This window comes from Mastomys coucha, unplaced genomic scaffold (assembly GCF_008632895.1).
Source record: "Mastomys coucha isolate ucsf_1 unplaced genomic scaffold, UCSF_Mcou_1 pScaffold4, whole genome shotgun sequence".
NCBI lineage: Eukaryota > Metazoa > Chordata > Mammalia > Rodentia > Muridae > Mastomys > Mastomys coucha.
This window is the reverse complement of record NW_022196910.1, coordinates 44,937,892-44,956,568: the sequence shown is the minus strand read 5'-3', so window position 1 is coordinate 44,956,568 and position 18,677 is coordinate 44,937,892. Positions and strand designations below refer to the sequence as shown.

Here is an 18,677-nt window from a genome sequence, read left to right as displayed (position 1 = left end):
CAGGAGAGCAGGTAGACTGGCCAACAGTGTTAGCAGGAGCTCCATGGGGAGAAAGGGAGAGAAACCTGCAGAGCTTGTTGAAGACCTTGTCTGTAACAGTGTTGTTTTTAAACAAATTCTTATTTTACCAATGATGACTTGGGAGCCAGATGCTGGGGTGAAAGCCTGTGATCTTAGAGAGGCAGAGAAAGCACCCAGCTGACCTTCCTCCTCAGCTATTGTCCTAGCAGCAATGTCCCCTCACACCATCTCAAACAACCTCCTTCAAACTCGGTGTTCTTCCCTTCTACTTCCTCTGTGCCTCTCTATCTGTCCTCCTGGCTCCCTCTACTCTCTGTGGTTTTATCTTAATAATCCTATTTTCACTCCCTGTCAACTGGTTGCTTGCTCCACCTCTTGACCTATGGTTGACTTTAACCCTGTTTACAATATTCAAGCAGAAAGTTCTTGGATTGAAGGTGAGTGCCAAGGCTGAGCCACACCACAACTAATAACAGGCTTTCCCAGTTAATAGCACAGCCTCAGGTTCCCAGTGTGGTCAAATATCCTGCAACAGGACAGTTTCCATTCCAGGAGGAGGGTGAAGTCAAAGTGTGGTAAGGCATGAAGAAATAGAAATGAAAACCAAAGGAGTGTCCTCTTCCAATTATTCAGCCTGATTACCAGAGATGAAGATGAATGACTCATGTGAGATGCTCACGTTAATTGAATAAACAGCTTATGAAACTGTGCAATACAATCTCTACTGTTTGTTTTCAATACATAAAAAACCAACACAAGATGTACTGGCATAAACAATAATTAATTCTGTCAATTAGCTGCATGCAAAGGGCTGGCTTTTATTGGAGTCCTGGAATCAACTCAAAAACCACACAGATACTGATTTCAGTCAGACAGGGACAGTTTGTTGAACATATGACCCAGGACTGGTTGATCAGGAACACGGTCCAGATTCAGGAACTGAACCATAACCCCGACTTAAGATCCTACAGAGTTTTTAAGATCCCAAATCCACAAACATCTGTGCCAAGTTATTTCACCAATCAGGATTTAGGGATGGGGGATTTCCTTAGGACCATGTCTTTGTTGTACACTTATCCTGCTCCTATCGGCTGGAGTATTGAACTATGGCAGGGGACATGCCTTGGCTAATATTCATATCCTACCTTGTCTACCAGGATGGGACTCATCTAACATTCATGTCTTAACTTGCCAACCAGATGTCAGTTACTCCCAGTACTCAGGAGGCAGAGGCAGGCAGATCTCTGAATTTGAGCCAGCCTGATCTACATAGCAAGTTCCAGGACAGACAGCTACATAGACTCAAAACAAAAACAACACAAAAGTACGTAAATACATAAATGCATAAATACATTTATGCATACATAAATAAACTCACACAGGCATATACACATAAATAAAAATAAATGAATCATTTAAAAAAGAAAACCAGCCAGGCTGTGGTGGCACACACCTTTAATCCCAGCACTTGGGAGGCAGAGGCAGGTGGATTTCTGAGTTCAAGGCCAGTCTGGTCTACAGAGTGAGTTCTAGGACAGCCAGGGATATACAGAGAAATCGTGTCTTGAAAAACCAAATAATAATGATGATGATGATGACGATGATGATGATGATGATGATAATGATAATAAATTAAAAAGAAAACCAGTAGCAGCAATTACCATTTCAGCAAAAAGTTGCTAAAAAGAGAAGAGGGGAAAGATAGTTCTGATTATACTAGAATCACCAATTTACACTATTATCGCCATGATAATCATCTACCCAGACCTCAGACTCTAACAAGATCTTGGAGATCAAAGAGGACAGAGCTTCAAGGTAGAAGGCAAGGTGGTCGGTCAAACAGAGAGTAACATTCATGGCTTGCTCATTGGTGGAGAGGCCTCTGCTGAAGGCCCAGGGGCACTGAAAGCACAGGCCTCTCACTGATGCAGATCTTGTCACAGAGTATCACTTGACAGGGAACAAGTGTCCCAAAGTAGGCCTACAGGAAGTACATCAAAAGCCGCAGGAACATACTCAAAGGCAAAGTAGAAGCACAAAGGCCAGAAAAACTAAGTCCTATATGACCGGGGCTGCAGTACAAATCAGGCACACCCTTCCTGATTTCAGTAACTATTTTGTGTGTGTATGTGTGTGTATATGCTTGTGTGTGCATGTGTGTGCTTGAGTGTGTGTATGTATGCTTGTGTATTCATGTGTGCATTTGTGCATTTGTTGTATGGTGTGTGCCTGAGTGTGAATATATGTGTCTGTATGTATGCTTGTGTATGCATGTGTGTATCTGTGTGTGTGTGTGTGTGTATGTGTGTGTGTGTGTGTGTGTAAACATGACTCACTGCGTTGGTTAGTCTGTAACTCACTAAGTAGACCAGACTTGTCTCAAACTTTCAGGAGTCTTTTTTTTCTCTGCTTCCTGGGTTCTTTGGATTATAGACACGTGCCACCAAACATAGCTCTAATTATGTCATACTGTCAATATTGATGTTTTGAATGAATGATTATTATGACTAGTAGAACATCTGGTTTTCGAAGTGTCAGAGAACAAAATTTCAACAAGAATAATGTGCTGGTTTGAATGCTAGGCCCCCATAGGCCCATAGAGAGTGGCACTATTAGGAGGTGGGGCCTTGTTGGGTTAGGTGTGGCTTTCTTGGAGGAAGTGTGTCTCACTGAGAGTGAGCTTTGAGGTTTCAGATGCTCAAGCCAGGCCCAGTGTTTCTCTCATCCTGCTGCATGCTGATCTGGATGTAGAACTGTCAGCTCCTCCTGCACCATGCTTGCTTACAGCCAAGCTTCCTGCCATGACAATAATGGACTGAACCTCTGAATTGTATAGGCTAGCCCCAATTAAATGCTTTCTCTGTAAGAGTTGCTGTGCTCATGGCATCTCCTCCCAGAAATAGAAACCCTAAGACAAATATTAAACATCTGATTGAGTTTTATCAGAGATTTATGAGTTGGGCAGCATCTAACAGACAAAATGGAGGGAGGCTCAAAGCCCTATCGAGGGGTTGCCTCTTTAAACATAAAAGGGCTGAATAGATCAGAAATAGAAAACACAGATTGATTATTTCAAAGTTACTTTTGTTGCAGGTTTAAAATGGAAGGAACTACCTTATCTTACTGGCTTGGGCATCCTGGCCAACTTCTGACTGTTATTGTACATCTCCTGGCATGCTTCATTTTATTTTGAGGATTTGGGTTTTTTATTTATGTGTGTTTATGTATGTCTTCATGGTGTCTTCAAGACCAGAAGAGGGTGTGAGAGCTCCTGAAGTTACAGGCAGTTATAAGCTGCATGACAGTGCTCGGAACTTAGGTTGTCTGGAAGAGAGGTACGTGATCTTAACCACTGAGCATCTCTCTAGCCTCTCTGCTGTTTTAGATGCAGTGAGATTCCGTGGCCACTCCATGATGACTTCTTTCTGGTTTGATCCAGTCTGTCGGAGCTTAGAAGCATCCCATCCATTATATTTAGCAGGTGATATTTACCAGAGTATTTAGAATGAAGTGTCCTTGTATTTGTTATCTAAGGCTGTTGAGGTTCAAGTAAGGAGTATGTCAAGTCAGAAAGTTCTAGTTCTGTCTCTCCATGCTGGCCGCTCAGAGGAGATGTTTTCCCAGCTCTCTACTCCTCTCCCATCTCTCAACTCCAGGAGCTCTTGATACCCTTCTAGTGCATGCTTTATTTGCTTAAGTTAGATAAGTCAGCATGGATACAATATACACTGCACAAGAAGTTTATTTCACAGAATTTTAAAGTAATCAAATGTGTATGATGTAATATTTTAGGGGACTTTGTGATGTTAGTGTCTACAAGTTAAAGGTGTCATGATATGGTTCAGTGGGCAAGATGTCCAGGAGATAGAACTAAGTTTTGGGGGTTTTTGGTTTTTGGTTTTTTTAGAGACAATATCTTTCTATATGAATCTATAGAACTAAATTTGATCCTCTGATCTCCATATTTACACCAAGGTACACACATACACTCACAAAACAATATCATCATCATCATAAATTTTATATAAAATTTTTAAATGAGCACCTTCAAGATGGCCTCTAGGTGAGGGTGTTTCCTACCAGGCTAGATGACCTAAGTTCGATCTCTAGAACTCATGTGGTAGAAGGAAAGAACCAATTGTCCCCCAAGTGTCCCCTGACCTCCACAGTTCCTACATGTCATGTGCCCTGCCCCCAAATTAATAAGTGTAATTTAAAAAAATAAAGGGCCTGGAGAGATGGCTCAGTGGTTAAGACCACTTACAGTTCTTGTAAAGGACCAGGATTCAGTTCTGGACACCCATGTGAAACTGGCTGCAACTCCAATTCCAGAGGAATCCAGTGCTCTGTCTGGCCTCTGCCAGCACTGCATGTCCATGATGCACTTTCAGACATGGAGGCAAACATTCATACACATAAAATTTAAACATAAAATTTAAATTGAAAAAAATTTTAGCTGGATTCCAGTGCATTTTCTAACAGTTTATTTCTTTGAACATAAGGTTAATTCTTTGTCCCAAACTCTTATGATTATATGTGTATGTATTTATGTCTATATGTACATATACACATGTATGTATTTATGTACACACACACATACACATGTATAAAACACTGGGATCTGAGCCATGGCTCAGTAAAAGCACTTTCCCTGCAAGCATGAGAACCTGGGTTAAAATCCCAGCACCCATCTGTCTGAGTGGGGGTTTACTGCTGTGAGCAGACACCGTGACCAAGGCAACTCTTATTTATTTATTTTTCTTAGCTTTATTTATTATTATATGTAAGTACACTGTAGCTGTCTTCAAATGCACCAGAAGAGGGCATCAGATCTCATTATGGATGGTTGTGAGCCACCATGTGGTTGCTGGGATTTGAACTCAGGACGTTCAGAAGAGCACTCAGTGCTCTTAACCACTGAGTTATCTCTCTCCAGCCCCCCAAGGCAACACTTATAAGGACATTTAATTGGGACTGGCTTATAGGTTCAGAGGTTCAGTCCATTATCATCAAGGCCGGAGCATGGCAGCATCTAGGTAGGCATAGTGCAGGAGGAGCTGAGAGTTCTACATCTTCATCTAAAAGCTGCTAGCAGAATATTGGCTCCTGGGCTGAGGGTCTTTTTTGTTTTGTTTGTTTGTTTGTTTGTTTTTCAAGACAGGGTTTCTCTGTATAGCCCTGGCTGTCCTGGAACTCACTCTGTAGACCAGACTGGCCTCAAACTCAGAAATCTGCCTGCCTCTGCCTCCCAAATGCTGGGATTAAAGGCATGTGCCACCACTGCCAGGTTAGGCTGAGGATCTTAAAGCCCACACCCACAGTAACACACTTACTCCAACAGGGCCACACCTAATCCAAGGCCACACCTTCTAATCGTGCTACTCCCTGGCCCAAGCATATACAAACCATAACACTATGTAAAAAGCCAAGCATGGCTACACACGCCCATGACACTGGCACTGAAAGGTGAAGACAAGCAGATCCTAGGGGAGGGGTGATGGTCAGTCAACCTAGCTATCTCTCTTAATAAATACTAAGTCCTCAACTAACAAACTTCACGTGACCCTTCAAATAATACTCTCGAGGAGAGGGAATGGAGATTGCCAATTTTACAGAGAAATTTACACACATTTAAACTAAAGGTCTTTCTTAATTAGCATTACTTATGATCCTAGAGTCATATAACACTCCATCCCATAGAAGAGAAGTGTTCCACCAAGCTAAGCAGAAGAGGTGTGCTCTACCAGCAGAGAAGGGCCAGCATCGCAGGGAAAGGGAGCTGCAGCCTCTCCCACCAGGGCCTCACCACAGCTGTCTATGCTGGGATGCAGCAGCTCTACTAATAAATCACCTCTGAGGTCCAAAAAAGAGACCAGCACAGCTTGGGGAAAAGAAAGAACAGCCGTCGGAGGCTAAGGCCAGCCTGGGCTAGGGAGCAGAATGTCTCTAAGGACAAACCAACAATAAATGGATTGGGAATCTGAAAGTGAGCTTCGCATAAGGCAGAGGCAGCAAGGCAAATCAACAGAAAACTAAGTCATTTCTGTTTTTCTTTTTCTTTTTTAAGTATTTTATTTTATTTTTTAAAAAGATTTATTTTTATTTCATTTTTATGTGTATGAGTACACTGTAGCTGTACAGATGATTGTGAGCCATCATGTGTGTGGCTGCTGTTGATCTCAGGACCTCTGCCACCCCCACTCGCTCCAGCCCCACTCGCTCCAGCGTAATTTTCTGCAGCTGGCTTCAGACGCACCAGAAGAGGACATCAGATCTCATTATGGGTGGTTGTGAGCCACCATGTGGTTGCTGGGATCCGAACTCAAGACCTTCGGAAAAGCAGTCAGTGCTCTTTACCCACTGAGCCATCTCGCCAGCCCCCTAAGTCATTTCTTATAAAATTAAAGCAGAGACAATTTGACTATACCAATCAAAAATGGTCTATGTGGAAAATCTGGTTATCTCTCTGTCTTTAATTGTCTGGAGATCAAATAATTTAGCCTTGTTTTAGTAAAGTGAAACTTTTGTGAGTGACTTTTGTTTTTTAAGTGAATATAAGTGCACTGTGGCTGTCTTCAGTCATACCAAAAGAGGACATCAGATCCCATTACAGATGGTTGTGAGCCACCATGTGCTGCTGGGAATTGAACTCAGGACCTTGGGAAGAGCAGTGAGTGCTCTTAACTGCTGATCTATCTCTCCAGCCCTTATGAGTGGTCCATTCTGTCTTAGTGAATCTAATTTGTTGTGGCAGAATGCAGTCGCTCATCCACATCAAAGATTTTTATTTTGTAATTGAAACAGAAAATATATCAACAGAGTTATTTAATAGATGAGCTATCTGTGTGTGCATGCATGCGTGTGTGTGTGTGTGTGTGCACATGTGTGTGATGTGTGAATTTGTGTGTGTATGACATGGTGTGTGTGTGTGGTGTATGTGGTGTGGCATATGTACCGTGTGTATGCAAGTATACATGTGTGCATGTGTGCATATGTGCATATGTGCATAATTGTATGTGCATGTGTGTGTTTATGTGTGAATGGAGCATACATGGAGGGGGCAGAGTTCGGAGAGTAGAGGACAATTTTGTGTGGTTGATTTTCTCCTTCCACCTTTACCAAGGGTCTAGGGACAGAACTTAGCTCATCAGGCTTGCGGGCCAAGCTGCTGGCTGACCCTTCTAACAGTATTTTTGTAATTACTGAAAGAACTACTGCTTTGAAGTGGAAAAAAAAGTAACTGAACTGAATTCCTCTGGTGCTGAATGTACTGCTTTTTACTCAAACAGCACTTTGAATTAGAAGGGATACTATATAACAACAAAACCACGCTGGCCTCTAACTCAGTAGGGGCCAAGGATGACTTTCCGCAAGGATGGCCTTGATTCCTTCCTCTACCTTCCTCTGTGCATGGGAGGGGGCACAGTAAAGAAACTGCCACCATGACTGCTCTGTTAGGCATGAGGTTTTTAACGTGGGTAAGAGAGAGAAAAGATCCAGAGGCATCTGCAAGTGTCCAGAGCAGAGAGAAAGAGAAGCAGACTGGACATGGCCAGAGCTGGGGAAGCTAGAGAATGGGAGAGAATAGTCAAGGCAGCAGAGATATGAAGTAGCTTGGGAGTCAGCACAGAACACACCCAGACACCAAGTTCTCAGGCCAAAGGAAATGTATCACCCTAGACAACAAGCAGTGGGGGCTGCCTCCAGATCTGCCAAGGAAAGCAGCAGTTGCCTCTGCAGGAGTGGTTTTTAAGGAGAAAAGGGGGTAAGGCAGTGCTAGGATGAGTTGGTAAGCCCTGAGTGGACCTGTTAGCCAGCCAGTAAATTTTGATAGTTGGACCTTGGAGTTTTAGTCAGGCTTAGGGATGTGGCCAAATAAGGGAAGAGACCTTGGTGGCTTGGTTTAGGAATGCAATCTAACAGTTTAGCAAGGGAGAGGACCACACCTGCTGGTACTGTCTGTGATGTTTGGGCCTGTTGGAGCTCCTCAAGATAGTTTTGTGAGTGAGATGAGAGAGCAGAGAACAGAACTTAGTGCAGAGTCGGGATGTGGGGACAAGTAGTTAAGAAGACCGATGGGAAAGTTCCTGAGGAATGCTGGTTTCTATCTAACCGCCAGAAATCAGAAATAGTTCAGCCAGAGCTCATTTCTAGACATTTGGAGGGTCTGAGACCTAACACTTGGAGGTGCTGGAACAGGTAAGTATCCCCACGCCCAAACTTTTAAAATTATAATAATAACAACAACAACAATGATAATTGCTATTATTATTATTGTCAGGCTTTCTTAGTGCAGGCTTGCTTCAAAATCATGGTGATCCTCCTGCCTCAGCCTCCCATGTGGCTTTTTTATGCTTTGCTTTTTTTGGATTTCTTTTAAAAAAAAAACAAACCGGCCAATTCTGTAAAAGAGAAATAAATAACGATAGGAAACAACCTCAAAACCCGTCCAGTGAGGCTACATCACAGTTCAAAGAAAGAGGTGAGCGCCGAGACAGGCCAGATCCTGTAGAGTGGCGCAGAACCACAAACAGGAACGCTGAATCAAAAGTCTCTAATAGATTCCTAAAGTCCAGGTTACAGACTTCCGGCTTCCCAGTAAGACGCTCCCCCCTAGACCACGCCCAAAAGCCCCAGCTCCGGCACCACACCCAAGCTCCGCCCCCTTTCCAGCCCCTTCCTGCCTGGCCGGCACCGCCCAGCCACGCAGTCACGCACTGGTACACTTCCGCGCCTGCGCCCACTGGGCCGGGGCGGGAGGGGGAGGGGGAAAAAAAAAACAAAAACTGTAGATGAAAGTCGCGCATGCGTCGAGTAGGAACACAGCTCTACGGGGCAGACTTAGCCAGGGTGTGCTTCCGGGTCGAAGGGTTTTCTTCCGGAGAGCGGGAAGGCTGAAACGCGGCGGCCAGGCTACAGTCAAAGTTGCAAGGTTCTAGGTGGAGACCGCCGCGGCCATGGACAGGTCAGTCCTGGTGGGACGCCTCGGCCTAGACTGTGGCGCTCACCTGTTAGCGACCTAACTACCTCCGCAGGAAGCGGAGGAGAGGCCGAGGGCTGCCCATTCAGTCCTTCCTTCACCCTACCAGGGATCTGGCCCCTGGTGGAGGAATGGGCGCTTGGCGTGACTGGAGCGGGGATGCCGAGAACGCGGATCTCCGCGTTCCACGCCGCGCCTCCGGGGTCTCATCGGCGCTCGCTCCTCGCCGTTCGCTCCGAAGTGTGCTGGGTCGGTGGTGGTCCGGCATTCGAAATGCTAAGTGAAAGCAGTCTGAGGTCACAGCCATCAGCCACACTGACAGCTGAGTCCAGACTTTCTCAGTGTGGTTTTATTGTGGTTATTAAGTCATATCAGTTGTACATTATTTTGTATTACGGTGGTCAGCTTAGACTTTAAAGTACCAGCACCAGGTAGTTGAATTTCTCATGTGATCGGGTGATTTATGCTCGCCTGAGACAAAGATGGGTTATTCAAGGCCCTTGGCATTGGGAAGTAGATCGTGTAGTGAAGACAGCCAAGCAGTGTAATACGATGTATTATACTGTACTGATGGAATATACTGTACTGCGGGGAAAAACCAATGAAGGAGATGTTTAGTCCCCCTGTCACAGGAGTGTAAAAGTAACTTGCTAGCTGGTCTTTTGAGTAATAATAGCACATTATTGATACTGAAAACATTGTGCTAGGGTTTCTCTTATGTGTGTTCGTTAAGCTTTAAGTGGCACATTTAGTTTTAGTGAAATCCCGTGAGGATATTATCTATATAGAACATGAGCCTGTAAGAGGTTTAAGGAACGGCATAGTTCAATAGAACCCCGATATGGGGCTGGGAATGCAACTCAGTGGTAGAGTGCTTGCACAGCAACCCTTAGATTCTGGGGGTGGGGGGGAGAAACAGATTACCAACAGGGACCTTTGTATCTCTATAAAGCTGTTTGATGAATAACTTCAGTAGATGTACATCAGGTGACAGGGAAACACATTTAGACCTCTGTAAAAGAGACATGCTCAGATATAAAGTCATGAAAAATATTCATGCTTATGTGGCTGAATGCTCCCAGCAATATGGATGAACTTGATGGGCCAAACTAAATCGGGATGGTGTTGTAAATACTGTGCTGGTAAGTGGGAGCTTGAGTCTGCAGAGCACAGGAAGCTAGCTGGAGATTTTAAGTGGAAGAAAGGTGTACTAGACGAACGAATGTTTAAAGTCAACCCACATGGTTTAGTTTTTAAACCTTCAGATGACAGTGCTGGAGGTCTGGAGCACTGCTAAGACAGGAGACATCTTTAGTCTACATGGAGAGAAATCACTTCAAGGGCTGTTTCTCCGATTCACTGGAATTCCTTCGCTTTTTCTTTCATCCCGCCAAGCCATATAGTATTCACAGTCTGAAATATAGCCCTGTCTGCATAGCGATGTTTGGTCAGCACACAGGCCAAAAATATAGCAGTGGTCCTATATGATTATATTTCCTAGTGACCTGATGACTGACTTAGCTTGTATGAATATATTCTATGAAGTTTGCATGAGGATAAAATAAAATGAAGAATTCTCAGAACCTGTTCCATCTTTGGGTTTGCTTTTGAAACTGCTTTCATTCTGTATCTCAGATTGGCCTGGCACTTCCTATGTAGTACAGTTTGGATTAGAGGTGTGAACTTGGGCTAAAACCAACCCCTTCACCAAACAGCTAGCTCATCACAGTATTTGAGAGTGCAGAAGGCCTTCCTGGTAGAGAATCCTGAAGTTAAGCAGCTCTTCGGTCCACTGGAGGAAAGAATTACCTTTGGGAAGCCATACTGTGGTACAGATTTCAGGTTCCAAGATAACTCCACAAGGAACAGAACATTGTGATACTAGGAAGTCAAAGACCAGGCTTAAACTGAGCACTGGGTGGGATTTAGGGGAGTAAGCAGGACTTAGAGACAAGAGGTTATTCTTGGCAAAAAGATCCAAGACTTGGCTGTTGGCATGAGCTGTCCCTTGACTGAATGGGATCCTTTGCTGTAACTGTTAACTATAGTCCTTTGAAGATGGCATCTAAAAGCTTAATTATATTGTTCTAGGAGTGGCTTTGGGGGGATGTCATCCCCTGTGATCCGGGAGGCGGAGGTGACGAGGACTGCCCGGAAGCACAGTGCTCACAAAAGAGTTCTAAGTATCCTTTGTGTAAGGATTACAGAGTGCAGAGTGCCTTGAATCAGGGCTGTGGGATTAAACATTAGCTGGGATAAAATTAGCTTACCTTCATTGGGGTTTTACTTGGTGGGTACATGTTCTCAGTGATTGTCAGTGAGCTTAAGATGCCTGTTTCTCTGAGAAGCAGGTTCTGTTTCACTACTAGTATGTCATATTAGTCAACTAGTAGGCAGTACTTACTACCTAGTATCCATCTGAGAATATAAGTGACAGGTAGATCTAACAACTATGTACAGAGATGTATCTTGTGTAGTAAACCTGTGCTTAATTTTAATGTTTTTTTTTTTTCTCTGCATGGAAAACTTTCCTTAATTCTTCCTAAGTTCAGGCCAACCAAGATGAAAATTTTGGTACCACTACACCAAGAAGCCAGATTATTCCTCGAACTCCAAGCTCATCCCGACAGCCTTGTAAGCTTTTCTTAGTGCTTTGAAAGTATTTAATAGAGTAGTAGTCATAATACCATTTTATTTAACTATTTTAACTATTTTATAGTTTTGAAAATTAAGACTAGAAGAGTTGATAAAAGGTGGCAGTGGAATTCAAAATGAAGTATGTGCGAGATTCTTTTTATCGGCTACAGTTGCTTTTGAAATTGCTGTTAATGTTTATATACTTGTACTATTAAGTATACACATAACATATCCATGATTGCTGGCTAAAATAGATTATTGAAAAGGTAGTAATTCCAGTGTAATTCTATATACTATAATATATATTTATATGTGAATGTAGATACATTGCATATATCTGTGTAATAGACATAGTTGTATATAATTGTTGAGAACTTAAATTAAGGCTCATATGGAAGGAGTTTCTGCTATTTTGCATAACTTTAGCTCTTTTCTTTTCTTTTTTTTTTTTTGGGGGGGGGGGTTTCGAGACAGGGTTTCTTCGTGTAGCCCTGGCTGTCCTGGAACTCACTCTGTAGACCAAGCTGGCCTCAAACTCAGAAATCCACCTGCCTCTGCCTCCCAAGTGCTGGGATTAAAGGTGTGTGCCACTACCGCCCAGCAAGATTTTTTTTTAAAGATTTATTTATTTATTTATTTATTTATTTATTTGTTATATGTAAGTACACTGTAGCTCTCTTCAGACACACCAGAGAAGGGTGTCAGATCTCATTATAGGTAGTTGTGAGCCACCATGTGGTTGCTGGGATTTGAACTCAGGACCTTTGGAAGAGCAGTCAGTGCTCTTAACTGCTGAGCCATCTCTCCTGCCCCATTTAAATAATTTTCATAATAAAATATTTAACTACAATATCAGGAAGTAAGCATAAATAATAATGATTACAGTTATCTGAACTCTTATGAACAAGGAACTGAACTCTACATCAATACATAGTAACTGTGACATACTATTATCTGCTTTTCCAAATTAGAAGGCAGACTTGGAGAAGCCAGCATGAGAGAGCTAGTGCTGTTATTTAGATAGTGAAAACCTGATTCTGACAAGTCTGTTTGCTCCAAAGCTCTGGCCACTACCCTGCATGCCCTAGTGTGCTCTCCGAAGTTAGGTGATAAAGATCTGCTGACTAAGCCAGGTGGTGGTGGCGCACGCTTTAATCCCAGCACTTGGGAGGCAGAGGCAGACGGATTTCTGAGTTCGAGGCCAGCCTGGTCTACAAAGTGAGTTCCAGGATAGCCAGGGCTATACAGAGAAACCCTGTCTCAAAAAACCAACAACAACAACAAAAAAAAGATCTGCTGACTGGGGCCATCTTTGATCGTTTTAAGTCTGCTCAGTTACACCTAGATTAAAAATAACTTTTGTAGTTAAAAAAAAAAATGTAATAGCATGATAAGCTCAACTTCAGAAAAATAAGTTAATTCTTCATAATGTGAAAATGTTAACACTTAAACTGTTTGATTTGAATCTAAATAATTGAAAACTGAAAAATTACTGTGTATATATGTGGGTGTTTCATGTATATATATATGTATGTGCATGTATGTATATATGCATGTTCTTGTGTGTGTATCTGGGGTGTTGTGTGTGTTCATGCAAACGTACATGCACATAGATACAGTTCAGAGGTGAACCTTGAGCATTATTCCTCAGGAGCTGTCCAGTGTTTTCAGACAGGGTCCCCCATTAGGACCTGGAGCTTTCTGATTAGTCTAGACTGGCTGCCTAGTAAGCTCTGGTTCTCCTGTCTCTTCTTCCCAACACTGTGGTTGCAATCGTGCACCACTGTGCCTGAGTTTTTCACATGGATGCTAGGGATCAAACTCGGGTTCTCACGCTTGTACAATGAGCTCTTTACCAATGGAGCCATCTTCTCCGCTCCCTGAGAACTTGCTGGCTCACTTGCTCTGTGTTGACAGTGTTCTGACCTTGCACTTATAGTCACTCCGCCGAGCCGAAGCCTCCTGAGACACCCAGACATTTCCTACATTCTTGGGACAGAAGGGAGGTCTCCCCGGCACATACAGTCTTCTGGGTACTTAGGAAATCTTTCCATGGTATGTATAAATAAATGTACTTTAATACTTAAAGGCCCTGAAAAGCCTTTTAATGAAAGTTAAAGTTATATTCATCATGAAAATAATTTCAGGTTGTGTAGAGTGGTATCATTGGTTAGACATTTGAAAAAAAATCAAATGTTAGACTTTGTCACATCATGGGCTGGAGAGATGACTCAGTGGTTAAGAGCACTAACTGCTCTTCCAGAGGTCCTGAGTTCAATTCCCAGCAACCACATTGTGGCTCACACCCATCTGTGATGGGATCCAATGCCCTCTTTTGGTGTGTCTGAGAACAGCAACAGTGTACTTATATATAATAAATAAATAAATCTTTAGAATATGTCATCACAAAGAGAAAATGACAGCAGTAATACTTAGATATAGATCAAATACCAGAGTCCGGCTGTTCGCTGATCAAATGAAATGCATTCTAAAACCATGGATGGCGTTAAAGCCAAGCTCTGATTTAGTTTTGCCTGCTTATTAGTTGATTGGTTGGTTTTGGTTTCATTTTTTCAAGACAGGGTTTCTCTGTATAGCTCTGGCTGTCCTGGAACTTGCTCTGTAGACCAGGCTGGCCTTGAACTCAGAGATCCCTGTGCTTCCTTAATGCTGGGCTTAAAGGCAAGTGCCACAACCCCCAAGTGTTTTAAAGTACAAAGAAGGCAGAAGGGTAAACTCACAAGCATGAAGACTGAAGTGAGATCCCAGCAGGAATGTAAAAGCTGGAGATGGCAGCACTGTAACCCAGAGCTGGGGCATAGGGAGAGATGGTGGGAGAGTGAGCTCCAGATTCAACGAGAGCCCTTCCCTCAGACCCAGAGTGAAAAGGTGTGCGAGCAAGACGGCTGAACACCACCCCTGGCCTCTGCACCCTCCACACCACAGAGTCAGACATTGTCAGGACGAGTACGACTGCCTGCCTGTGTGGTCTGAGCATAGGGAGTATCCAGCTGGATTGAACTGAACAACCTGCCTATGTCTGCTCTCAATTGATTCTTTACCGTTGTAAGGAAAACCTTCTTCTCCACATTTGATGACATGTGGTCTTGGTATGAAAGTACTAGAGACTCTAAGGTGGGTTTCTCTACTCGAGACAGAGAGAGCATTTTAGGACAGGGTGAGGCACTGGAAACAGTAGAAGGAAAGTTACATCCGCTACGGTGCACGGGAGCTTTGCCTGATTACTAAAGTACCAGCTAGGAAAAGGATTGTGTCAAAGAAGCAAACAGAAAAATTGTGCTGTGTTAGTAATTCATAAGGCATATTAAAGGCCAAGTCAAAATGGTTCTGTCTTTGACATTGTGGTCTGTTAAATAGATTTTGGGGAGCTTTTGATGCACATAGTTTTGCCTTTTAACCTTGCTTTGTTAGTGCTTGAATCCATCTCTTTTCTTCCTTTTGGGACTCGTGCTAGGGTCTCAATGGTGGTATTTGCCCGATATCCCAGCACTCAGTAGATAGAGGCAGGAGGGTCAGGAGTTCCGGGTCATTCTCAGCATCATAGTACATTGGAGGTGGGCTTGGGCTACACAGGACCTGTTTTGAAACAAAAAGTGTTTTAAAGCTGAAAAAATAATTCTCGGGAATTAGGGCTGGTGGTTAAGAAACACTGACTTCTTGTATAGAGGATCCTGGTTCGATTCCCAGCACCACATGACAGCTCACAACCTCTCCAGCCCCAGGAATCCAGTGTTCTTTTTTGGCCTCTGTGAGCACCATGCACATAAGTGGTGCATAGACACATATTCAGGCAAAACAAACACACAGAATAAAAGTTAAAACTGTAGCTCATGGTCTTTTAAAAATGAAAAATAGGTAAGGTGGAAAAAAACTTTATTCAGTAGTAATTTACCTATTTAATGACAATGTCTTTATTGCTTTCCTTTTTTTTTTTTTTTTAAGGTGACTAACCTTGATGACAGCAACTGGGCAGCTGCATTCTCATCCCAGCGTTTAGGATTCTACACAAACACGGAGCACCATAGTATAACCGAGGACGTAAACCTAAGTACTGTCATGCTTCGGGAAGACGACCCTGGAGAGGCTGGTAAACGACTTTGAGACTTGAGTAGCTTATTAACTCGATGATATCAAGGAAACCTGTTCCTGTACATCATCAAGATGTGATTTTTCCTGGGCATAGTGGTACAGGCTTGTAATCTAGCACTTGGGAGGCAGAGGCGGATGGATCTCCATGGGTTTGAGATTGACCTAGTCTTCCTGGTAATTTCCTGCCAGCCAGAACTACATAGTGGAACTCTGTTTCAGCAACTCTGTGTGTGTGTGTGTGTGTGTTTTGAATGATGTAAATTAAAAAGTACTTTTATTTCAAAATTCTAGATTCTAGAAGTCTAAGATGAAGATATTGCCAGGTTAGGTCTTTTAAGGCCTGCCTCTCTGCTTGGCTGGGAGGTCACCCCTTCCACCCTCATTCCACTTGGTCCTCCTCCTATAATATAGTTTTGTTAAGCTATTAGTCATGGCCATTTTTAAAATGTGTTTGGGTGTTTTGCCTATATGTATGTCTGCACCCCCACTGCATGCCTACTACTTGTGGAGAACAGAAAAAGGCATTGTATCTCCTGGAGTTACAAATGGTTGTAAGCTTCTGTGTGGATGCTTAAATTGAGTTGGGGTCTGTGGAAAAGCAGCCAGTGCTCTTAACTGCTGAGCCATCTCTCCAATATCTGAGGATTATTATTATTAAATGCTTTTGTTTTACAACATGTGTATAGAAGATTGAGAGCTTTGTCTTAGCTCTCATTTTGAACAGTATCTTGCCATTTTAATGTAAACAGCAGACTGTCAGATTGCTAGCCGACTCTCGTCTGTAGTGTTTCTTCACTTGGAGAGCTTCTGTTTCTTCAGGTTTAGATTTGAGTCTGCTGTTCTTGATGTGCAATGATCTTGATTTTAACTTGGTTTTCAGACAGTATTATGACTTGCTAGTTTGGTAGGTTTTCCACTTTTCCCTATGGGAAATGTCATTTGAGTGTACGTCTGTGCCGTGCATCACTGTGGCATTCTTACCATCCTCATAACTAGTGCAGATAATGAGCAGTTAATCAGCATGCATCATGTAGTATTCCTAAGTAATATGTGTATTGAGTGACTCAGAAATATTTTCTGCTTAGTCCTTAATGGCAGTTCCATTTAAAGATACGCTTTAAGTATTATTGGGGTAAGATTAGAATGTCTACCCACCCCAGTAGACCATGCTATCGGTGCCCATTCTAACGCTCAGTTACTTTGTTGTGATACACTTAAAATGCCCCCCTCGTAATAATTGATAATACAGAATTTTCTAACTAGTACATACTTACAGTTCTTTAAAAAGATGTAAGAAAATTAAAAATATGTAAGCTGATTTATATAAATTTTAATTTGTGCACTAGTATAAAATTCATAGAAGAAAAGGCTGTTGATGCAAATATGTATAACTAATGCAAAGCTAATATTCAAAATATATAAAAAGAATTCCTAAGTATGTCTCATGCCTATAAATCCCAGCATATAAATCTGGATGCTGAGGCGGAAGCATTACTATGAGTTCAAGGTTATCTTGGGCTACAGAACGAGACTTTGTCCTAAAACACCACACAGAGAACAGTTTTTATAACTCAACAACAAATCATCATCAGTTCAATGGAAAACAAACAAAGGACATTTCTCCAGCTAAGATAGACAGTGGCAATCCACTGGTGAAAGTGGTCCAGTATTGCCAGTCGGGGCAGATGTGCTAAGTCAAGATGAAGGCAGTGTGTCAGGCGGTGGTAGCGCATGCCTTTAATCTCAGCACTTGGGAGGCAGAGGCAGGTGGATTTCTAAGTTCGAGGCCAGCCTGGTCTACAGAGTGAGTTCCAGGGCAATACAGAGAAATACTGTCTCAAAAACAAACAAACAAGCAAAAACAAAAAAAGATGAAGGCAGTGGCACACAGTAGCATCAACATATCAAGATGTACAAGCAAGAGGTTAGGGCTAGCCTTGGTTGCATAGTAAAATTGTGACAGCCTGGGCTACATGAGACTTAAACAAAACACCATCAATAAAGAGCAGTAAATCACTGTTGGCTCTGGTGGCACATACATTCAGTCTCAGCACTCAGCAGGCAGAAGCAGAGGTGGATCTCTGAGTTTGAGGTCTCAGAGCGACTGGTCAATATAGAAAGTTTGAGACTAGCCAAAGCCATCTAGGAAGCCTTTCCAAAAGTGTGTGAGTGTGATTTAAACATACTGAAGCCCCTAGCATAATAGCATACTCTTACAATCCCAGCACTTCAGAGGTAGAGGCAGGAGGATCTTCATCTACCTGTGAGGCCAGCTTGGACCACGTGAGACTCTGTCTTGGGGGAAAATGCTATATCACTCAGCCTTTATGAGGTGCTTAAAGTGATTAACCTTACAGAGACGTTAGAGTGCATTTTACAAAATGACGCAGGCAATACCACACTGTGATCCGTGTACCTAATGCCACTGAACATGCTTACAGCTTACAGCTTGTTAAAAATGGGTAACATTTTGTTTGTTTCTTGTTTGGTTTTGTTTTGAGGCAGGTTTTCTTTGTGTAGCCCTGGGTGTCCTAGAACTCAGTCTGGCCTTAATTCAGAGATCCACCTACCTCTGCCTCCAGGAGCTGGGATTAAAGTTTAAAAAAAAAATTTGTGTGTGTGAACACTTTGCCTGCATGTATGGATGTGCACCACATGAGTGCCTGGTGCTCTTGGTGTACACGAGGAGGTATCAGCTCTCCTAGAACTGGAGTGATTGTGAGTGGTTGTGAGCATCTGAGTGGTGTGGGTACTGGGAACCAAACCTGGCTCCTCTACAAGAACATCATGTGCTCTTGACCACTGAGCCATTTCTCTTTCAAGACCCAAGTCACTAGTTCTTAAAAATACAGTTATGGAAGTAGGGGAAAGATTTGTAGTTATCTTTGTGGTTTTGACTCAATAGGATTTCTTTTTTTTTTTTTTTTTT

At 42.7% G+C, this 18,677-nt stretch overlaps 1 protein-coding gene across 2 annotated transcripts in view; it reads left to right on the top strand.

The window, feature by feature from the left end:
• The first annotated feature begins 8,841 nt into the window (after positions 1–8,841).
• The window catches only part of Nup107 (nucleoporin 107), a 43,338-nt gene continuing 33,502 nt past the window's right edge, over positions 8,842–18,677 (top strand). Inside the window, exons 1-5 of one of the 2 annotated variants that reach the window (XM_031349534.1) lie at positions 8,842–8,986; positions 11,093–11,184; positions 11,549–11,635; positions 13,578–13,693; positions 15,602–15,746. In XM_031349534.1, coding sequence (XP_031205394.1) covers positions 8,979–8,986; positions 11,093–11,184; positions 11,549–11,635; positions 13,578–13,693; positions 15,602–15,746 — 448 coding nt within the window. In that variant the 5' untranslated portion in view covers positions 8,842–8,978. Of the gene's footprint in view, positions 8,987–11,092; positions 11,185–11,548; positions 11,636–12,355; positions 12,362–13,555; positions 13,694–15,601; positions 15,747–18,677 lie in introns of those variants that run through there. The other variant, XM_031349535.1, reaches the window with a different exon arrangement.